This window comes from Macrobrachium rosenbergii, chromosome 53 (genome assembly GCF_040412425.1).
Source record: "Macrobrachium rosenbergii isolate ZJJX-2024 chromosome 53, ASM4041242v1, whole genome shotgun sequence".
In the NCBI taxonomy this organism is placed as follows: Eukaryota; Metazoa; Arthropoda; class Malacostraca; order Decapoda; family Palaemonidae; genus Macrobrachium; species Macrobrachium rosenbergii.
The window spans coordinates 22,782,957-22,806,823 of NC_089793.1; the positions used below are offsets into that span (position 1 = coordinate 22,782,957).

General features: G+C 35.4%; 1 protein-coding gene across 2 annotated transcripts in view; it reads right to left on the reverse strand.

Annotated features, from left to right (window-relative positions):
- LOC136834350 (lachesin-like) overlaps positions 1-23,867 on the reverse strand; it is a 195,025-nt gene that overhangs the window by 73,309 nt on the left and 97,849 nt on the right. For both annotated transcript variants that reach the window (XM_067096859.1, XM_067096858.1), the window contains exon 3: positions 4,070-4,205. In XM_067096859.1, the coding sequence (XP_066952960.1) occupies positions 4,070-4,205 (136 nt within the window). The remainder of the gene's footprint in view (positions 1-4,069; positions 4,206-23,867) is intronic.

Sequence of the window (23,867 nt, forward strand, 5' to 3'; positions counted from 1 at the left end):
ACAGGTTGTGAATTTTGTCTCGTTAGTTGAGTGCTTAAAACAGAGAAGAGAGAGAGAGAGAGAGAGAGAGAGAGAGAGAGAGAGAGAGTTGGAAAAGGTTTGTCTAATTATAAAACATGAAACAGGATAAAAGAGTAAACAGGTTATGAATTTTGTTTCGTTAGATGAGTGCTCAAAATCAAGAGAGAGAGAGAGAGAGAGAGAGAGAGAGAGAGATTCAAATAAAAAAGTTTATTTATTTTTAAAGAATGTAATAAGGACAGCAAAGGTTAGAGTTTGTCATTTTATCATATAGTTATTATCCTTCATTCGACCATTCATATTTGCAACACACTCACTCACTCACACTCACGCTCACTCAAGCACTCACTCAGCTCTACCGAAAGCCCCCACACCAAGAAGCACTCCTCTCCAAACCACAAACAGCGGACACCTTATTGAACCGGCATATAGCGATAAACACCTTCCACCTTTAAATGTTCAGGCTAATAATGCAGAAGAGCGAGCGTCTGATGCCTTGTCGGTAATTGACAAGCATTCCTTTGCAAATTCCATTACCGACACAGTTTTCCCAGAATGCCACATAGGTAGAATGCTACAGAGATGCTTCAGTCTTATTGAAGGAACTCATTATTAACCAATATCTACGGGGGTTCAGTATTGTGAATGTTGACATTGGGCTCTGGAACCTGAATGAAATAGTAAATTCCATAATCTCGTGCGTGAGTTTAATAATAATAATAATAATAATAATAATAATAATAATAATAATAATAATAATAAATCGGACAGTATTAATGAGTAAGACAATAATATAGTGAAGACGATAAACGCAACAATACTGAAAGTAATATCACTGGATTAGAACGAAAATAATGAGGCTGATAATGAAAAGCACAATAACGATGAGTTTTAAGCTTCGTTCGTTCATCCTCATGTATATAAAGAACCTGAAAGTAAGAAATTAAAACAAATAAAACCTAGTATTGGAAAATGGAGCCCATCATACCAAAGAGAGAGACATACGCAAGTAATTATGACACGTCTCCGAATAGGCCATTGTCGTGTAACACACGGACACCTACTGAATAATCCACACAACCCGGCTCCTGAATGCTCAAAGTGTTAAGCAATGATAGCAATTAAATATTCTTTGTGTAAATATCCAGAGTATAATCGGCAGCGGCTATCAGATTTTGAAAATGATCGATTAGTTAAATCTTGTCAGAAACTTCAACATTTGCAATGAATCCAGTTAAAAGATTTGGGAAAAATTGTAATTTTATTAGCAAAATATATATAATAAAAAAAAATTAAAGTAAAAACAAACCCTGTGAGAGCTGATAATCAACTCAGTGGTCTGGTAAAACTATTTTAATAATAATAATAATAATAATAATAATAATAATAATAATAATAATAATAATAATAATAATAATGACAGGGCTTGGCTCGAGAAAAAGTAATAGGTTTTGGACTCTTTTTCGTTTATTGCTGTATCAAAGATGAACCACATTTGCAGAAAACTTCCACATCATCAGCCAGTATAGGCATTTAGGCTTATCAAAAGTGTTCTGTCGCCTGCGAAACATTTTGTCGCCTCAATCTTCCGTGCACTCGATCGAATCACTGACATAAGAGTCCTTTTGATGCAACACGCTTCATTCTTTGTTTTTTTCTCTGACTTCCCCCCAAAATGCCCTGATTACGCACACACACACATTATATATATGTGTGTGTGTGTTTGTGTGATAATTTCATCAGTAATTTTACAGATTATTATGCTTTCAAATATTACTTAAAAAGTAGCCCACAAATATAAAACTCAGTGAACCTTTGCAGTATTTTACACCCAGTGAGAATTTTATACGATAAATGCATATCTCTTGCCTTTTACGTGCTAATACCTTTGTATACCTAATGTATGTATATGTATGAAAATTAAGATTGTTTACAATTTTTATATTATTATGATTGTTATTACTCTATATTTTTCGTCTCTCAGCCTGATGATAGGACAGAACACACGAAAACGTTGCTAATGAGAATAAAGACGATGTCAAGGATTTTAGCACTGGTGCTGTTGTTGTTCTAGAATTAATAGAATTATATATATATATATATATATATATATATATATATATATATATAACAAATATATAATTTATATATATATAATATATACAAAATTATATATATATAATTTGTATATACATATATATATATATATATGTGTGTGTATATATACACGTACATACATTTATGTATGCCTCATACATGAAGATCAAGCCGTGCACAGGTTTGTTGAAATATTCACCGGGAGATCCTTCTGGCACGGCGGAAAGGTCAGGTGTGATATTCCAACTCGCAAAAGCAGCAAAGCCGTGGGAACAAGCAAACCTGCATTGGCAATGCAAACTTCTGAGAAAATAGGGATGTTATCAAACTGGACCGATGATTATTTAATTTGTTATATTAGATTTCATTAGCATTCGTGGCTTCAGATATATTTATTTTCTTCTTCGTTTGATCTTTCGTTCCAGTTTCGTGTTCGTGTTAGCACACACGCTTCAGTGACCCTAGCATTTGAGACGCCCGATAATTTACAACCAACTCAGTCAGTGGGTGAACATAATTCCTCACTAGGCACATATGGAAGGTAGAATTTCTGAAATGATTCAGATAGTCTGTAGAGCGTATTCTTGGACTCGGGTCCAAAGGTCAACGTGGGCCTTTGTGCATTTCACGCTCACAAACAAATCTCTTGTTTTTATATATAACTTTCTTCTCAAGAAGGCTTTATTCTTGCTCAGGATGGCATGGCAGAAACGTTCTTTTTCATCTTGTGAAATCCTCTGCGTTTTCTCGAGAAAATTGCGTTCGAGAAATCTTTTTCCCGCCTTATTCTCAAAAGGTGTTATTTTCTCTCTCTCTCTCTCTCTCTCTCTCTCTCTCTCTCTCTCTCTCTCTCTCTCTCTCTCTGAGAGCGCTGTGATTCTCATTTTATCCCTCGTCGTCCTTCTCTTCTTATTCTTCATCTTTTTCTCATCATTATTATGATGAACATAAATAAAGTAGGTCGACCGAACATTCGTCGACTCTTATAGAATACAAGATAGAGTTCCAGCAGATGAATGGCCAAGTGGGGAGAGGCAAAAGGAAACTCGTAAAAAATAAAAGGCGGAGAGCAATGCACCTAGAGTCTAGAAACACTGCATATAACCTTCAGCAACCGTTTAACCTTGTACAGTGTGCCGCGCGCTGATGTGTAAGAAGTAACTGGATCTCCGTTGGAAATGAAGAATTCTACATCAAGTTTTCCTCTCAACACCTTACCACACATAATGGCCTCCTTTAGTCCTGAAGTCTTTGCCAGGCCTCTTATTCCTTTAAACACTCGCCACACTTCCGGTCGTCAGTGGGTAAAGGCCTGTGCTGACATAAAGCCGGCCAACCTGGTAACAACGATTACCGATGCAATTTTTTTATTTTGTGATTTTTTCTTTAAATTACGAAATCATTCCTGGACATTCAAGTTTTAAGCTTTTATTACAGCCTTTAACACCAAAAACTTATGGTCAGGCAGCCCGTTAACAATCCATTGCAGTAATTTATGTGGCTAAAAGTTATGATATTTTTTCGGACGAAAATGAAAATCGAAATAAAATTCAAAAGAAAAAGTCATTATTTATCATTTATAAATAATCCTGCAAAGATCTGTAAATTTTTTTCCCTCTCTTCGTAATTGGAACGGACCGATCTACTTTTGACAAGAGATGAATTAAAAAAACATGTAGAATTCTACGAACTTCTTCTCAAAAGCACGTCACAAAAATGGTGTTACTACCTTGTGATTAAAACTGTTATTCATACATTCTTCGCATTAAATAGCTACGCTGTCCTTGACTAACTAACCTAAGCATTTAACCATAAAGTTAATGGCTTAGGTTACAAATGATGTACACATTCAGATTAAAAACGTTATTCTGCATTCATAACATGAGTGTATTTGCTAAACTTTGGCAGCAAACCACGTAGAAATGTCTGTTGAACGACTAAATGAACTCACCAGTATACTGTGCCCCTGTCTCAGTTGGAATGAAGTGGAATAGCAGAATGACATGCCAAAACTTCCCCAGACAACGACCAAAGAATGTCCAAGTCTGTCTCATTCCAGCCATGTTACTTTTGCTTTCGTCCGCCATCTGGAATGCAAGAAGAGAAAATTATTAGATTAATTCCCTATTATTTTAATTGCTATTAAGATCCTGCGAGATTCTGGATTTAAATCTGCAATTTTCACATCATCGATTTGGTCTCCAGGCAACGTAAGGAGCTCATATCGAGTAGAAAAAATATATGATTATAATCCTCTCCTCATAATAATTTCAGCAACAACTTATTTTTTTATGTCTTTAGTACATTTTTGGAAGGGTATAACAACATGCACACGTGGAGAGCTTTATATAAATTATAGTTATAGATTACGGTACAAGCATTTTTATGGAACAAGCCAAGAGAACCAACAAATTGTTTAGTTGTAAGTAGAAAAATGAGAGAGAAAGAGCTAAGAATACATTCAAATACACCTGTATATATTAAATAAAGTAGTATATCGTTAAATGCTAGAATAGGCGCATGGTACTTAAACTCTTTTTTTAGACTTACAAAAGTCATCTTCCCAACCTTGCCTGGAATATTGCTCGACAGTTTGACAGTTCAGGAAAGTACTGGAAAGTGGAACATCATGGTATCTCAAAATAAATAGCACATATGGGCAACACAAGAAGTTCCCTTTCAAATAATCAAACATATTGCCATTATAGAAAATGTAAACCATATTGAAAGGTTTGTCCAGTGAAGGAAGGTCATAGGATTCGGCTGACGCCCAATCATTATCTAAATAATGTGAGGTATATTCATTTATCTCTGTGGAGATGCAGCCTTATGTAAGTTACCCAAGTACATAGCACCATTACAACATATATTTTCGTGTTTCAGAAAGAAGCCTCGAGGTAGTTTTAATATAAAATATGCAGAATCATTAATTACAGTGTAATCAGTAAGAAACGTATTTTAGACTGAAAATATGTTTTATGATTGTGTGATACATGTAGTCTTGGTATTACTGAAACGTAACCTTGTATCACAATTTTCACCCCAGTCTAGCCATTTTTCAAATCTCATCCGGGATGGTGGTCACATCCCCTAACCATTAACAGTTAACCCAAATAAGACTTCCATTGTCTCGTTGTACTAATTTTACTTCAAATACAACTATTGTGTTACTAGTTTACACTCAAATCAATGGCCCTAGAATACTAGGTCTTGCAGTGGTGTCTATAAACATTCTAAGTTTAGAAAATCACCATAAAAAATCTGCTTGTAATAATTTTAGAATTATTGCAACATTTCTATCCTGATATTTTAAAAATTTATAACTTGAAATGAGGGACTGGGCAAAGACTTTCACTCACATTTACCAGTTGTTATACCATCAGTGGCTTTGCAGGAAAAGAATTATAATTTTGGTCATAAGGTTACTCACCCATGGCAGACCCGTAGATTCAGTGAAGCAACTACTGTAAGCTTCTTGAAACTTTGAAACCGTTTATTTGTACACTGTACAGTATAGTGCAAGAACAGTTAGTGATAATTTCAGTAAACTACAGTTCAGCTTCTGTACAGACAAAGATAGAAGTAAATCAAGCCGTTGTTACCCTGTGTCTCGTACCTGCGTAGCCACTGGGAGCTGTAAGTCAAATAGAGGATGGGAATTTAACCATTGACTTGGGATGGGGATTACACCCCTAGCCACTGAAGATTGATGGAATTGCTTGTAACTGCTGAAAGGAATGTATATAGGATACCTGTACTACCAGGAGATGGAGTGTGGAGGCACTTCGGATATGGGGGGAAGAAGGAGGATGGGGATTTAATCACTGTGTCTACGGGTCTGCCATAGGTGAGCAACCTTATGACCAAAATCGTAATTCTTTTTCTGTAAAACCACTTATGATATAGCAGCTGGTTAATGTGAGTGAAAGTCTTTGCCCATTATCAACTCATTAATGAAAAAGAGATTAAATGACATTTCATATCATAGTCAATTTTTTTTTTAAGGAAAACATGTTATTTTGTAATATAGGCGACATTACATTCTGTACCACATCTGACCTTACAATAAAGAAGCATTATTTGAGCATCACATAGTTCCAGTCATGTGCCTTTCACTTGAAGCTGTCATGGAATTTATTGACAGGAAACTGTATTTGAAGCAAGAGTCAAATTTTACCATATTTTGACCTTTTGGTGAACTATATAGTAAAAATTTGGCATATAAAAGATGCATTTGCATTTTATTACATCTTCATTTTGAGTAGTAATGTGGCAAAGTCGAACCATTACTTACAAAGATATTCAAATACATATTTCCCTGACCACCAAAATCTGGTGTGTTTCATATTCGCCATAGGTGTCGATGGCCAAGGCTTGAATCCTACTACTGAGATGAGTGTTTGACAGCTGCCAAAAGCACAGAACTCTGTAGAAAAAGTATAATGATAATTTGTCACTCTAGTTGGCAATATCTGGCCTGGTTCATGGACTAAAAAGGGACGAAAATAAATCACATGATTTGCACGATTAAATCCGGACACATAGCGTGCAATCCAACCCTGTTTTACACATACCATTATAATACTGGAATTTCACAGCCATTTAGCCATTGGAGAATATTTCATTTTTACGTTCCAATATTACCAGTCTCATCCACGCCAGATTAAGCCCATCGAGCATGCAATTAATACTAATTGATTTAATTTTTAGTGATATTCATTATCCTTCTTTTCGGAAGGCGATTATCGGTTATTAATATATGTTTATTGTACGCGAAATGTATGGTAATTCCGTAAGAGCTTCCATTGTAGTTCAAGATCAAACTTTTTAATTTTTCTTACTCTTTCGAAAAAAAATTATGCATAATATGAGATGTAGGGTAATTCATATCTTTATTCATACATGTTTTATGACGTAACAAAACATAGACTTTAAACATGGGCTCACATATCAGGTTCTATTTTCTATCTGCTCACCTATCTAGAATCGAAAATGCCTTTGTGAAGAAGTGATTTCAATCCATTCTTTTTTATTTCATTCCATCCCTTTTGCATCCAGGGAAAATAAAATATTGCAATCGTGTTTCCCAGATCTTTACAAATGCACTTCATAATTAGATTTCAAAGGTGATTGGCCTTTATACATCAGAAATATGATATTATATATATATATATATATATATATATATGTATATATATATTAAACTCTTCCACCTGTGTTACATTCCTCAAAATGTAAAATTGGTGATCTGGCTTGTTTGGCCAGCAAGCAACCAGTACGAGGAGTAATGCCATACCGTTCAGAAGATCTTGTCCGCACAGACATCTTGGTGGCGCTACAGGAGTCACACCAGTAAATGTGGGTGATGCCAGACAAGAGGTCTGGAGGTAGTTCCTTCTTATGGTTCAACAACATTTGATGGTAAGGTTGTTTGGAAAAATGGACTTGGGGTTAAGGCGAGGGAAACTATACTGGAAAATGTTTTTTTTAAGTTTTCTTGTAACGTATTTACAGCGGGGATCGCTTATATATGGCAGTTTAAAATACATGGTCAGTTAATCAACCTTTGGTTTATACCAAGTGTTCATTAATTAAATGTTAATGTGCAAAGGAGTATTAGTTAGCAACTGGAGCGTAAAACAAAAGCTGCAGGTGGAGAGAGACTGTATAAAGAGAAAGATGTACTGTGTCTGCAAATTGAGTATTTTAAGGGGTTGTTATACGTGGAGGATAGAAGGAGGTAGATCTGAATTCTCCAAAGGTTGAAGGGGTCAGTGTCAATTTGAGTATCCTTGGGGAAGTGAGTGCTGTATATGCTATTAGGTAATCAAGAGATTGAAGAGTGGAAAGTCACATGGAGAAGTTGAGATAACAAGAAAGGTGCTTTGTCTGGAAGGAAGAAAGATTGTGAAGGAATCTGTACGCGGAAGAATAATTCCATTTTTAAGTGAAAGGTGATTGAGATGACTTTAAAAGTTATAAGGGGAAATGACATTAAATATACCTGAGAAGGTGTGTGAAAGGTTTTTAATTGCGAAAGAAAGACAGGTAAGATTAGGATCGATGCGAAGAGGAAAGAGAATGTGTATCAAATGTTTGTTATAAAGCAGTTATGTGAGGTGTTTTGAAATAAAGGGAAAAACTCTAGTTAGCATGCATGAACTAAGGGAAAACCCATGATAATGAAATTTATAGAGATAAAGCGTGAAGAGTTCATAGTGGAAGATCAGCAGTTATAAGTTTCTGCAATGATAATGAAACCTTTGCTAGGATATGTAAATGCAAAAGTGGACTGGCAGACTAGGAATGTTGTCTCCAGGGCTGTTAAATATTGTAATGCATGGAGTGTTGGAAAAAGTTGGAGAAAAGACAAGAGATGTTTGTGTAAAGCTGTGGAATAACGAAAGGGTCATGGACAGAGAGCGGAGTGGTTGATGTTTACTGATGTTACAGTGTTGGTTTTAGTTTTCTGTAAAAAGAAAAACTATTGTGCCAGCTTTGTCTGTCTGTCCAGAATTTTATTCTGTCCGCCCTCAGATCTTAAAAACTACTGAGCTGAGAGCTGCAAGTGGTATATTGATCATTCACCTCCAATCAATGAACACACCAAATTGCAGCCCTCTAGCCTCACTGGTTTTTATTTTATTTGAGTTAAAGTTAGCCATAATCATTAGGATGACAACGATAGGACAGGCCACCACTGGGCCGTGTTTAAAGTTTCATGGGCTGCAGCTTATACAGCGTGCTACCTGAGACCACTGAAAGACCTCTACTTTCGGTGGTTTTGATCATGCGCTGCAGCGGCTGTACAGAAAACTGGATTGCGCCGAAGAAACTTTATGTATTTTTTTACTGTTTGATGGTCGAATAGGCTGCAGAGACCGGTACTGGAGTTTTAAAGTGTTTGTAAGAGAAAAGAAGTTTGAAATGAATGTCAGCAAGAGGACAAATGGAAGCTGCGAAGAAGAATTGGATGTCATTATTGATGGTGAGGTAATGGAATTAGTTTATTGATATAAATTTTTTGAAATATATTTAATGGAGTGGGGACGAATCACAGAATAAGTGAATAGTAAGAGTAATAAGATCCCGCAAACAACTAGAGATATAGAGGAGTGTCTCAAATGGCAGAATTGTAATGATGAAATAAATGATAGGATAACTATTTGAGTATATCAGTGAACCTTGTAATTGATTGTGGGTGAGAAGAAAACATTGGTTGTCGAGGGATTCTTTGTAGTATATAAGTGTAGAAGGCAGATTAGGCTGTAAGAAAGATACAATACAGTAAAAGCAAGACAGAAATAGATACTAGTATAAGTGAAAAGGTGGTAAATGAGAGCTTTTCAGTGGAAAGAAGAGAGGGTGACCGAAAAAATTTGGCTCCCTGCTATGGTGGAAGGTTTTGAATGGACGGGCCTTAGTTTCCAGATTACACACGGGTGTGTGGAAGGTGGGTCTGAGTGGCCGTTAATGTATGTGGGAGGTTCAGCGCACTGCTAAAAAAGTGTTCTTCGTGGGCGTACGAAACGGCTGGTGATGTACAGTACAAACCTTTACAAAGGGAAGAATAGGTGATTAAGCAGCTGTCTTTTTTTGTTATGCCACATTCTTTTAAAAATGGATTTTTACGTTATGTGTATATATATATGATTTGTGTGTATGTATGTATATATATATATATATATATATATATATATATATATATATATATATATATATATATATATATATATGTATATATATATATATGTGTGTGTATATATTATATATATATATATAACAATATATATATGATTTGTGTGTATATATATAACTATATATATATATATATATATACATATATATATATTATATATATATATATATATATATATATATATATATATATATATATATATATATATATAATATATGTGTGTGTACGTGTGTAGGCGCTCATGTAGAACATAAATGGCAAACCCTTCCCTACCCTCGTTTCTCTTCAACTTTTTTTTTTTCTCTCCACTCTCTCCTCTTAGGATCCTTTGTATGGGGGTTCTCAGGAGTTATAGATTTTCCCAGTCTCTTGTCGCATATTTGGTTTCGATCTCTGGCACAGCTCCCCCCCACCCTCTTACCCCTCTTCCTCCGAAAACCCCCATCTCGAGAGGTTGGAGCTCATTTTCTGGGAGGCAATTTTTCCTAAGAGGTCTTAATGGCTCTTCAAGCTACGATCATTTAACAAAGGTGAGTGTTCGGAAGAACGTGATGGGTTTGTGATCCCGCAAATGCATTTGGATGCCTCTCTCTCTCTCTCTCTCTCTCTCTCTCTCTCTCTCTCTCTCTCTCTCTCTCTCTCTCTCTCTCTATGTGTCTTTTTGTCTGTGTATGTGTACTGGATATGGTATGAATTTTGTATGGTTAGTGCATTAAATTGACGATGGTCTCTCTCTCTCTCTCTCTCTCTCTCTCTCTCTCTCTCTCTCTCTCGTATGTGTCTTTGTGTGTGTGTGTTTGTGTACTGGATATGTTGTGAATTTTGTATGGTTAGCACAATAAATTCACGTTGATCTCTCTCTCTCTCTCTCTCTCTCTCTCTCTCTCTCTCTCTCTCTCTCTCTCTCTCTCTCTCTCTCTCTCTCTCTCGACAAATATCTAAGATGCATCCCAGACCATCAAGACTGGAAGATGCAAAATATACCTCTCTCTGCATTAGCAATTCTCTGGTAGACATCAGAGATGCCTCACACTGAGGACCTGGGGCATCCCAGACCATCCAAGACTGTAAGGTCTGTAAATATAAAGTCTCTCTCTCTCTCTCTCTCTCATCTCTCTCTGCTCTCTCTGTGTTTACCTGGTATGGTCAACCTTGTATGGTTAGTTGATCTCTCCTCTCTCTCTCTCTCTCTCTCTCTCTCTCTCTCTCTCTCTCTCTCTCTCTCTCTCTCGCAGTAGATGAGGGTATGCCTTCTGCTCTTAATATGGTACATTTTTTCTTATTGCTCCGACTTTTTAACCATCTAAATTTCAGGCTCTTTCTCTACGACGTGGCGAAGTGAAGATTTTTTAGTCTAACGATTAATGTCAGATACAGCGGGAATGTTTTTCACGGTTATCGTTACTCAGAGGGAAAAAAATAAAACTCTACCCCGTTACTATGACAGGAGAGCCCGATAGTCGTTTTATTTTAAGGGGAATTTTAGATAATTTTTGGGACCTCTCAGCCAGAATTACACACACACACATACATGCGCACAAACACAGACACATACATACATACACACACACACACATATATATATAGATATGTATATATGTATGTATATACATATATATAGATATATATATGTATGTTATATATAATATATATATTATATTTGTAATGTGTATTCTGTCTCTTTATTATATATATATATATATATATATATATGTGTGTGCGTGTATTTGTTTCATGATTGTGTGCACCTGTATTTTAATATCAATTCAATTATATATATATATATATATATATATATATATATATATATATATATATATATATTTACACACACACACACATATATATATATATATATATATATATATATATATATATATATATATATATATATATATATATATATATATAAAAGCGTGTAAATGCAAATAAATCTTGAGAATTTTAGAAATAAGCATAACATTTCAATGAAATAAGGGTCAACATTGTTTGAATATTATAGAGAAATTGTTATTAAAACGTATCTGGTATTTCGTTCTACAATTAATCTTTTTTTCAGTGGGGGTCTTCAAGGTCATTACGTAGCCAGTTCAAATTACGAGATGGGAAAGGAGTACTCAAATACATTTATAATTAGAACACATGGATTCCCGTGGCCTAATTTCGTTTCCATGTTCTTTTCTTAGCGTTAGTCGCAGGTCAGTGCAACCCAAGCACTTACGCCAGTGGTTCTCAAACTGGGGGTAATTACCCCATGGGGGTAATGAAGCCATTTCTTTGGGGGATAACGAGGTACTTGCTAAAAGTAATAGTTCTTTGGAGTAAAATTCAGTAAATTTATAAATGATGATAATAAATAAATGAATAAATAAATAAACAGTACAGAAGTAAATATATTAATTTTTATCATGATTATGCAAGTTACACCCCAACATTCATTTTCTTCAATCCCGAAAGAAAATAAGAATGCCATGAAGAGTCTTCTTTGTGATATAAGAGAGTGAAACGTAACTGAAGGGGAATGGGGTAGGGGTCATGGTGATCTGTCACACCACTGCCCCCGGGGGTTACGATACCAAAAAATTTGAGAACCGCTGACTTACACATACACGTCTTCCACACGCTACTATTGAATTCCCTTTAACTCTCTCGTAAGTACATCCTGAATTTGACCCTTTTGTTCCCGTGTGACTAAGTGGGTCACGCCTTTAAGGAAAATCTAACTAATTGCTTTTCTGTATGTAACAAAAATAGTCTAAGGGTGATGTTCACCACCTTTTTACATTTGCCGTCGTCCGGCCTAGGTTGAGGGTCTTCCACTACTGACCACTGAATTGGAATGAAGAATAAAGGTATCTTGGGTCGGGACTTGCATCTTGATCTTTTCCAAAATTGCAGTTTTTTTTATCTTAAATTGCAGTTGTTTTTGTTTCTTCTTGTTTTTTTTTCTTAAACTGCAGTTGTTTTTAACGAGATTGGCACACTAGACTTTTCGTTAAGGGATTTGTGCCTCTGTGAAAAAATACAGAAGAACTGATATTCTTTGGGTGATATTCTAAATACACATGATTTTTCAAATAAAAATATTAACCATCATTATACTTCATTGCATACATTTTACTAATAATTTTACACGTGACACCTTTATGCTTTCAAATAAGCCTCCGATAACCCATTAATAATGTGTTCACATTAAAATAACTTTGCACCAAGAGGGAGTTATGTAAGATAAGGCGAGCCTATACTTTTACTTTTTTTACTGGAACCAGAGTGATATTGGCATATATATGTGTGTGTGTATATATATATATATATATATATATATATATATATATATATATATATATATATATATATATATATATGTGTGTGTGTGTGTGTGTGTGTGTATGTATGTATGTATGTATGTATGTATGTATATTTCACTCAGGCAAAAAATGCGTAGGTTCTAATCCAGATCAGCAGAGGGGCGAGGTAAAGTGAATTCCATTTAATGGATCATTTGTGGCTTTATAAATAGACAGATAGATAGATAGATAGATAGATAAAATTTATGTGCTCCATTCTCAAATTTTTTGGTAACTCTTTCGAAAGAAAGCTTTGAAGTCGGAAACAGGAATTAAATAAACTCTCTTTGCGCACGTGGAATTAACTAACACACTTACAAAGCGAGAGCGGTAAGCATTAATCCCCTGCCGTGCCTAAAAGGTCGAGAATTAAGACTTATTTGTACAAGAACAGAAATAAACATTCCACTACGGAAATGGAATGCCGATCATCTTTGTGCTATATACCGTGAATACAGAGATATCAAATGCGTCATTTACCATTAAGTATATCTTAGCTTAACCAGACCACTGAGCTGATTAACAGCTCTCCTAGGGCTGGCCCGAAGGATTAGATTTATTTTATGTGGCTAAGAACCAGCTGGTTACCTAGCAACGGGACCTACAGCTTATTGTGAAATCCAAACCTCATTATGACGAGAAATGAATTTCTATCACCAGAAATTCCTCTAAGTCTTCATTGGCCGGTCGGGGAGTCGAGCGCTGGGCCAACAGCGTGCTAGCCGAGAGCTCTACCCACACCTCCAATGAAGAACTTGCGTCATTAACCATCACTACATATCATTAATACCCTCAGTATGCCTTAGTTCCTCAGTTTTCTTTATCTTGATGTACTTTCCGGAACTGTAGAAAAAGACAAACGTTCAAAGACAGAACCTATGGCGAAAGCGTGGGACAAGTTTTAGAATAAAATCGAACGCACGCAACGAATATTAAAGAATTGGCCAGAATGCGATGATAATAATGATAATAATAACGATAATGCTGAAATTTCCGGTGACTTTAATTTGTTAGTCTTCAATGAAATTTTCCTTCAAGTTATACAGTTCTTATTACATATATGCATATATATATATATATATATATATATATTTATATATATATATATATATTTTATATATATATATATATATATATATATATATATATATATATATATATATATATATATATATATATATATATATATATATATATATATATATATATATATATATACTGTATAGTCTCTTGTTTTATTTCATTGTTTTTACTCTGTAACTTACCTTTACTACATACAGTTGTACCTCGAAAATGTGTTGAAGAAACACGAAACCGCTCAGTATGCTCCGTCTTTTATTTTCATCCCCATGGCCTCTGCTATATTTTTTCGTTGCATGGTACAAGGTGACATATATATATATATATATATATATATATATATATATATATATATATATATATGTGTATATATACATATATATATGTATATATATATTTAATAACAGGACCTCATTTAAACTGGATGATATCTAGCGGAGATATTTATTCAGGAAACGTTACAAGCTTTCCAGTTTAAATGAGTTGCTATTATTAATTCTACTAATGCACAGAACAATTGTGTAAGTGATAATGTATATATGTATCTATATGTCTGTGTGTCTGTATGTAAAATTGGTACCTGACGTGGTAGTTAGTCGACTGTGGTGGATGGTTACAAGTGAGGGGAATTTTATTTAGCTTATCTAGCAAACGTGAATTATCGTTCACAGTACCTCGATTACGTTTATCGTATTTTCAATCATCAGCTGTGAGCAAAACCATCTCTTTATGAAAACAATGTGGTAATCTGGGTACGGAACGAATTGATGTTCCTTCGGTTCCTCAGTGGTGTGTAGGCCGGGAGTATATATTGTATTTTTATGCCCCTGTAGGTTTGGGTTGCAAACAGCATTGATTGGTTACCATTTTCCTTTCGTTGGTGTTAGTTGGGTACCGTTTTCTTTAAGCTGCTGAAGCATACGGTCACTTAAAGGCAGTGTCAAAATATTATTGTGGTATTCGATTTGCCTCGTAAGATCCTTTATTTGTTGCAAAAAAAGTAATTAGTAGCTCATCGCAGCTACCAAATGCTGGAAACTTGATCCCGGCATTGTAAACGTAATTAAAAACTGCACGGAAAATGTCTTCAGTATGACCGCCTATTTTGGTTCTAAATGGATAATATTGCACAATTTGGTAGCCCAACCATGCAAGCACGTTCATGTTCTTATATTAAGGTATGATACCGGGAGAAGTATGGCACATGAGAGAAAGTTCCATAAACAAAGGATCGGCGGAACTGAGGCGCCGTTCCAAAGGCAAAGTCTCAGTCTTACAGCCGAAATAAACTTCCTTAACGAGGAATGTGCTGCTAATGAAATTGCCCTTCTGGGACGTAGTACTTAAAACTGCTCGTAAAGCCTCATTCTCTTGGAAATAGTTGTGGGAATTGAGGCGATACTAGACCAGTAGCACCTTTTGTTACACATTTTGTCACATACGAGTGTATAGACGCGAATGCTTTAATAACATTTAGCCGGAAATGAAATGCCTTATGAATCATTTTTAGAAGGGAAAGTCTGAGCATTTCTTCCTCCCAAGAATTCATTGCGTAACAGCAATCGTGAATGCAAAGTTAACGTATATGTATTTGTCCTTTTAAATTGTTGCCTTTTATTTTATTTATTTATTTATTTATTTATTTATTTATCTTTTGTAACGGCTATGTGATACAGAACGTTTTCCTTCCGTTTCTGCTGAGAGGAAATTAGAAGATTCTACAAAGCATCAGTAGCAGCAGCCTGCGTGTGTGCCGGTTGAAAGTGAGCTAGGATTCTTTCACTTTGAGGAATTGGTAAGGCCGCGCACGTCGATATAATTCTGCACGAAGTTCTTCAGCACGATTCAGTGGATCCTTTCAATGAGACTTTTCTTTCCCGGTTGCACGTACTGCATTCGCGCGAAGATACAGTTTATACTATCCATCCAGCCAATTCGAACTCGTGGAAGTGAAGTCGTCTAAGTTGTGGATGAGATGTGTAAGCATTATATAGCAAATACACATGCTCTCTCTCTCTCTCTCTCTCTCTCTCTCTCTCTCTCTCTCTCTCTCTCTCTCCCTATATATGTATATACATATATTATATATATATAATTATATATATATATACATATATTTATTTGTGTGTGCGTATATACACACACACACACACACACACACATATATATATATATATATATATATATATATATATGTATATATATATATATATATATATATATATATATATATATATATATATATATATATATGCCTGTGTGTGCGTGTATGTATGTACATGCCATTAGCTGGAGGACGTGGCGTTATGAGCAAATTACAGCGCAACTTATTGAGCCGCCTTTAATCTGGGCAGCAAATTGAGGATTTAATAGCCGTCCGGTAATAAACCCTTTTATCATAACGATTGTTTTCCGATTGAGTAACGTTTGGTCAGATTAGTACGTGGATGGGTGACCAAGAAGAAACGAGATATGCCATCGGTATTTAGATTCCTTGATGTGGAAACCACAAGTTCAATACCTTCTTGGCCCACTCCCTCCCGGGAGAAGGCGTATGAGGATTTATACACACCCATATACACACGGAGACATACATACACACACATATAAATATATATATATACATATATATATATAATATATATATGCAGATTATATTTCATTTTTCGGTTATGTCTTCTAAAGGTGACTAGAAATTTGAACTCGTTTATAAGTTATGTCCTGTATAATTGGCTTTCTTGCTACTTTAAATAGTTCTCCAGTAAAGTTCCCGCGTTCTTACTTATTCTCATAGGTGCGCGCGTGTGTGTGCGCTTCCCAACTTCATCAGGAGTTAATGAGTAATTAGGTGTTTTTAATCACGAAAACATTACGGGACCTGGCAATGGAGGAGCCGCCTTTCATGCGACCTTTCACCTTTCAAGTGTCAGAGAGTTTGATCTCTTCAAATGTTTCCTGCTCGCCCAATAGAAATAATCACAACGATAGGCGGAAATTAATGGAAACATACGGTAGATACATCGATGGACGGTTCAGGTATTGATTTAGAGACAACAAAACCACCGCAGCAGGTGACATTCAACAAGACCTCAAGAGAGGAGCGTGTCTAGCTAGATCCGTTAAGGCGATTAAAGTACCTGTTCATAACGCTTACTTCATCCACTGCAGGGTGCCTTTAAGCCTAAATTATTCTTCTCGTAATGTTCCCTTTACATAGAATCCTCGTACTCAATTTTATACACCATTTCCACGCGTGATGTTATTAGGAAGTCACACAGGATGCTTGTCATTACAGTGAAGATATTGATGATACAGCCACGCTCATGTATTCTGTATGGGCAAAAGCATTCTCACGGTATCACAGATTAGTTTCAAAATTCATTCTAAGTACAAGACATTTTGCCTTCCTCATGTTGTCCGAAAACATCTCCAAGCCATATCCATCTCCCGCCCATCATTATCTCATTTTCATATGAATAATCAAATTGAAACTCAGTGCCATTTACCTACCTAGAAGAGTAAGAATGTATTTCAAGTTACACACCTATTCTTGTGAAGATAAGAAATAGTAATGAAACAAAACTGAACCCAGTACCATCATGATGATTTGCCGGAAAGGTTCAGTTGATAGCTGGAGTAAAGATATATATTGCTCGCGAGTATCGGGAATTATACAGTTAAATGTTAATAAATATAAGTTTGCTGCATGGAACACTGAAACTTCCTGCTCTCCTTGGCGCTCTCAAATCTAAAAAAAATATTCTCAAAGGAAATATGCGAGGAAAATTCCTAGATGGAATGCCAGGTCATAGTCTCAAAATCATACGAAGTAGTGAAGTCAGAATGAACACAACCAGTGCAATGAGTGTTTTGCTAATATTGCAGCTTTCAGAGACTTGTTGTTTTTGCTCGCCAACCCTGCTTTTTAGCAGTTATCGACGTCTAATCCCCGACTTGTTCCATCTTAACAAACTGTATGGTGTCCTTTACAAGTCCTTTACAAATGGAAGTTCCTCGTTGGACGAGTCGGTAGAGTCCTCGGCTAGCACTCTGCTAGTCCCGAGTTCGAGTCTCCGGCCAGCCGATGAAGAATTAGAGGAATTTATTTCTGGTGATAGAAATTCATTTCTCGCTATAATGTGGTTCGGATTCCACAATAAGCTGTAGGTCCCGTTGCTAGGTAACCAATTGGTTCTTAACCACGTAAAATAAGTCTAATCCTTCGGGCCAGCCCTAGGAGAGCTGTTAATCAGCTCAGTGGTCTGGTTAAACTAAGGTATACTTAACCTTTACAAGTGGAAGCTCATCTTTGTATATCTTAGTGGAGGAGAGGATATTTCGTTGAAACGAATGTCATCAATGGTGATTTCCTTACAACTCTTTCAGGTGTATGTTAGAATTATCAGTTCCTTGTTTTGCGAAATATTATTTTCATACCTAGAGCTGGTCTCCTCTAACTGTTATTCTGAATGGAATAAAATCAATGTTTTCCTGCTTAATCTGTAACCAAATTCCAGCTTTCAACTTGGCTTCACTTATCACAGTGTCATTACTCTCCGAATAGATTTGTTTTATATTAATGAAGAGCTTATCCATCCTTATAGGGCGTATTATTTTTCTTATAGTTGTCAATTCAGCTCCTAAGTTCCTATTTCTGACTTGGATTCACTACATCACAAGGTACCCAGTCGCCATCTACCAATAGATGTAAGTTTTGGCATTGCTCTTAAGAGCTTTTAGTTGCCTATCACCATGAGGTCCTTGCCCACGTTGTGCCTCCCATGATTTGCCTTTCTTCATACACTGTGTGGAAGTCACCAGCTCCATTGTCAACTTGAAAGTCAAGAATGTGAAGTTGCCGAGTCCCCAGATCTTCCTGACTCGATGAATTTTCGAGATCTTACGAGACCGGTTTGTCTTCAATTTCTTTACTTACATTGACCTCGGTTGTCTAATACATTCATGCCCAAGTCCTTTTACTATGAAAAATACGAAGCAGTGATGCCAACTTCTGAAGACTTGAAACTTTGAAATTATCATCGAAAGAAGAAGAAGGCGTCCGTGACGTTTACTTACAGGAATAAACAAGTAAAAAATGCGCCGAAGAAAAGTTTTCTGTACAGCGTATAATGCTGTATCAAACGCTCAGCCACGGCTCATCCAACTCTCAGCCGTGGCCCATGAAACTCAGTCACGGCCCGGTGGTGGCGTGTGTTGTTAGCACGTATAGGGTGTCAGACGCACGATCATGTCTAACTTTAAACTTAAATAAAGTAAAAACCACTGAGGCTAGAGGGCTACAATTTGATATGTTAGATGACTGGAGGGTGGATGATCAACCGACAAATTTGCAGCCCTCTAACCTTGTTAGTTTTTAAGATCTTAGGGCGGACAGAAAAAGTGCGGACTGACAGACAAAGCCATCTCAATAGTTTTATTTTACAGAAAACTAAAAGTGGAACGGGTCAAAAGCTGAAGTCCACAACTGAAGATGGAACTAAACATATCACAATAACATTAATGGTAGAAGAACCATTTATAAAAGAAAAAGGTGTTAGCTTTGAGGTTGAGCTGACCCTTCAATAAAAAGCTGATTAAAACTCTGGTTAGAGTGTTACCCTGTCCAGGGTCGAACATAGAACTGATTATGTGAACAACATGACACCAGGTGATAAGCCCAATTTTAATCGTCGATTTGCCGAACAACACAGTGTATTAAATATAACAAATTAAAGGTGATGATTAGCAAATGAAGAAAAGCAAGCGATGGATAAAATAAGTAAGGGAGAAAGGAAAGATTGATAAGTAATGTACTGTCTTATCGCAGAGTTCATTATTTAAGAGCAATAAAGAAGGAGGAAGGGTTAGGAATAAAGTGGAACGAGTAGCTTTAAACGCTGTCAGAACAAAGGAAGGGTTGCTTAACTTAAAAATGTTTGAAGAATTACTGAAACCCATAATTAGTGGGAACCTTAAATTTCGCGGATTTAGATAGTGCATGCTAGTGGAGATTTTACTGATGAGGATGGAAAAAATATGCACTTAAATAGAAACATTTTATAATCATAGCTCTTTGATGCTTGAGTATTTTTGATAATTTTTTTAATATCTTATAAACGCAACAAGGAAAAAAAACGGAAATTGTGCAATGACTGGTGATATGTGGCTAATAAAAGCGTGGAACAAGGAAAAATGTGATTAGCTTTTAAGTAAAACAGAAATAGATAATGCACAGTATATGTGTGTATATATATGTATATGTGCATATGTGTGTATGTGTATATATATGTATATATGCATATGTATATATATGCATGTGTATACATACATATTTATAAATATAATATATATATATATATATATATATATATATATATATATATATATATATATATATATATATATATATACACTACTCTGTGCACACACACTTGAACATACTCACACAGAGCAGCTTTGCGTTAGACAATTCCTGGTGGCACGAAGTTACCGGATCGGTAATCGCCAGAGGGCCATTTCACTTAATTATCTCCGACGGAACCTAGTCTGTGTAGTGGGGAAGTGCCAAGGATGCCAAGGTTGACCATCGCATTGCAGCCCCGGTAGACCCTCACTCTGTACTTGTGGTTGGTGTAACCCTTAAATGGAAAGCCGATAGTGCCCTTCACATTAATGAAACAGGATTTTGGGCAACTTTTACGTTGACTTTTCAGTGCAGTATTCGGAAACAAGGCTATAGATCACTCTCTATCTCTCTCTTTCATGTATATATATATATATATATATATATATATATATATATATATATATATATACTGTATGTATGTATGTATGTATGTGTAAGCACTCGCTCACGTACTCTTACTAAGTGCATACGGGTAAATTGAATACCGATGTAAGTAACGTGGCTGTAGATACTAACAGCTATGCTTCCACATACAAGTGTTCAGTGTTCATATATATATATATATATATATATATATATATATATATATATATATATATATATATATATATATATTATATATATATATATTATATATATTTATCTATATATATATATACAGTATATATACATATTTATGTATATATACACATATATATACACACTGTATGTATGTATGTATGTATATATATATATATATATATATATATATATATATATATATATATATATATATATACATATATGAGCTGAGTTTCTCCACGCTACAGTTCTAAGCTTATTATAGTTACTGGCAGCATTTGATGGGATTATACTCATTTCATTCACTTCAGCATTCCTAGAAAGACTGTGTTGTTGTGAGGTAATGTAAATAAAAGCATTCACTCACGGTATTTCCACGAAAACCAAAATTTATCGTCGCATTTCAAACTTACGATTTCCTCAGCATTTGGTGAAACGGTGAACGAAAGCAGCAGAACCTGATCTTTATATTTTTAAATCTCTTACCTGGGAATGAGGTGGCAAGGGATTAGACTAACATACAGAAATGAGATTTGACTTCCTTATTGAAGAGTAATCCTATTTTCTCGACGGGAGAGCGATATCGTGCTCTCATTGGATGTTTACTTCCAACAAAGTTGTTTCTAGGTAGGTTTGTTTGTTTGTTTGTTTGTTTGTTTGTTTGTTTGTTTACCTGTTTGCTCGTCGGCTTGGCGCTCCTCAGCAAAATTACGCAGAGGGTTAAGTGTGACTGTATCCAGCTACGAAAGGTTGAAACTTTCCGATAGTTATCGGCGATGACAAATTTTCCATCCCCGGCGAATTAGGTGTTAAATCCTAATCCAAAAAGGTACAATTTCAGGATTAACTTTAAGGTCAAATACGGCTTGGCAATCAACATATTCGAGCGCCGGGTCAAGCTGTTTATTTTTGTTACAAAGGGAATGCTTTATGTATCAAAACATTCAAGACAACAGTTCTAAAATTATTTTCCTTGGCTACATACTTGTCCTGAAGTTAGATCCATAGTAATGTAATATCACTGGTAAGGAGGCATTGTTACAACACTGTGTCTATTCCCTAACTAATTTAGTTCAGATTGACTAAAATGGTCAGTTGGATTTTCGCTTTCGCTGTTGAGCCATGTTTTCTATTCCCCTTCTTTTATTTATGACAGTTGGAGGTTTATCTACTCTAACTGAATGAACTGAGTATTTATGGACTCCGCTGTAATATTAGGCAACAGTTTTTTTTCGCAACTTTTTTCGAAGACTCCGGCGTTCATTTGCCGATGATAAACCCAGTTATTTTTTTTTACATCAGATACAAGAGCTGTACGGGATTAAAACCACGAATAGAACTAGCATGTAATAGTATTAATCTGTTGTCGTCTTCGGTTGCTCGTCCAGTTGTACATCCATCCAACATTTATTCAAAGTATAATTTTAACATATCCAAGTCTCGTGGACCCTTCCCCCGCAACTCTGAATCTTTTCATTTCCCGTAAAACTTTGTCTTTGCACTCAGTATGTCACTCATTTTCATTAAAAAGCTCGGCCCATTAGCCTTTCCAAATTTGAATCTAATATCATGAAGTACTCCACGCATTGATTCTCGACAACCAGGGAATCCAATACGTTCATTAACAGATTCAAGAATCTTTCCTAGGGTTGGTATCTCGTTCCATAAAATAATAATGTAATAACGTGCGTCGTAACACTCCCTTATCTTTAAAATCATGAATACATTTTACGGTTTTTGATCTTTTACCTTATTTATCAACAAAAGACAGGATGCTTAATAGCTTGCATTTAACTCTCCCATTTAAAATATTTAAGTACAAGTTATTGAGGCGTAACGATGCGTTAAGGAGACTCTTACGTTGAAAAGTGAAACAGGTTCCTGGTTATGTTTTGTTCTTGTTTTGCACTTGCACTATAAACAATGGAGGGATGTTGTTGTTGATTAAGATTAAGATAGCTTTATGCCAGCATGGGCTCTTACTCATGGAGCAGCCCGTAGGAGTCAATCTGGTGAAATACAAATGGCAAAATGATCTTGATTAAAAGTTGTTAAGGCTGTGAAATTGAAAACGCTGGTCATGATGATACGAAAAGTTCAACAGGCAGGATTGAAACCAATTTAAATCATAGTAGGATAAAAAAAAAAAAAAAAGATATAGCAGGGAGTCCTGATGAGTCAGAGATAGCCAGCAAGTACAGTGGAAATTTTTTCTTAGGATAGAGAAAATAAAGTGAATAACTCTACGGGGTTATCATGCCGCATTTAATTTACTCGAGACCGTTCCAATATCAACTAAGGATCGATAATCAGTGGTTTGGATCGATGGAGGAAAGGAAGTATTTTTACTGGCAGAAAAGGTGGTTTTCGCCCTAATGGAGTGAAAAACGTGTGTCTCGAGGAGAATTGTAGGCGCCAGTATATTTTAAATAGCCTTGGCCTGTGTTTGCCTCTCCAAGGAGGATTGTAGAATTTTAGTGTATACTGTAATTATATATATATATATATATATATATATATATATATATATATATACATATATATAATTTATATATATATATATATATATATATATATATATATATATATATATATATATATATATATATATATATATATATATATATATATATATATATATATATATATATATGTG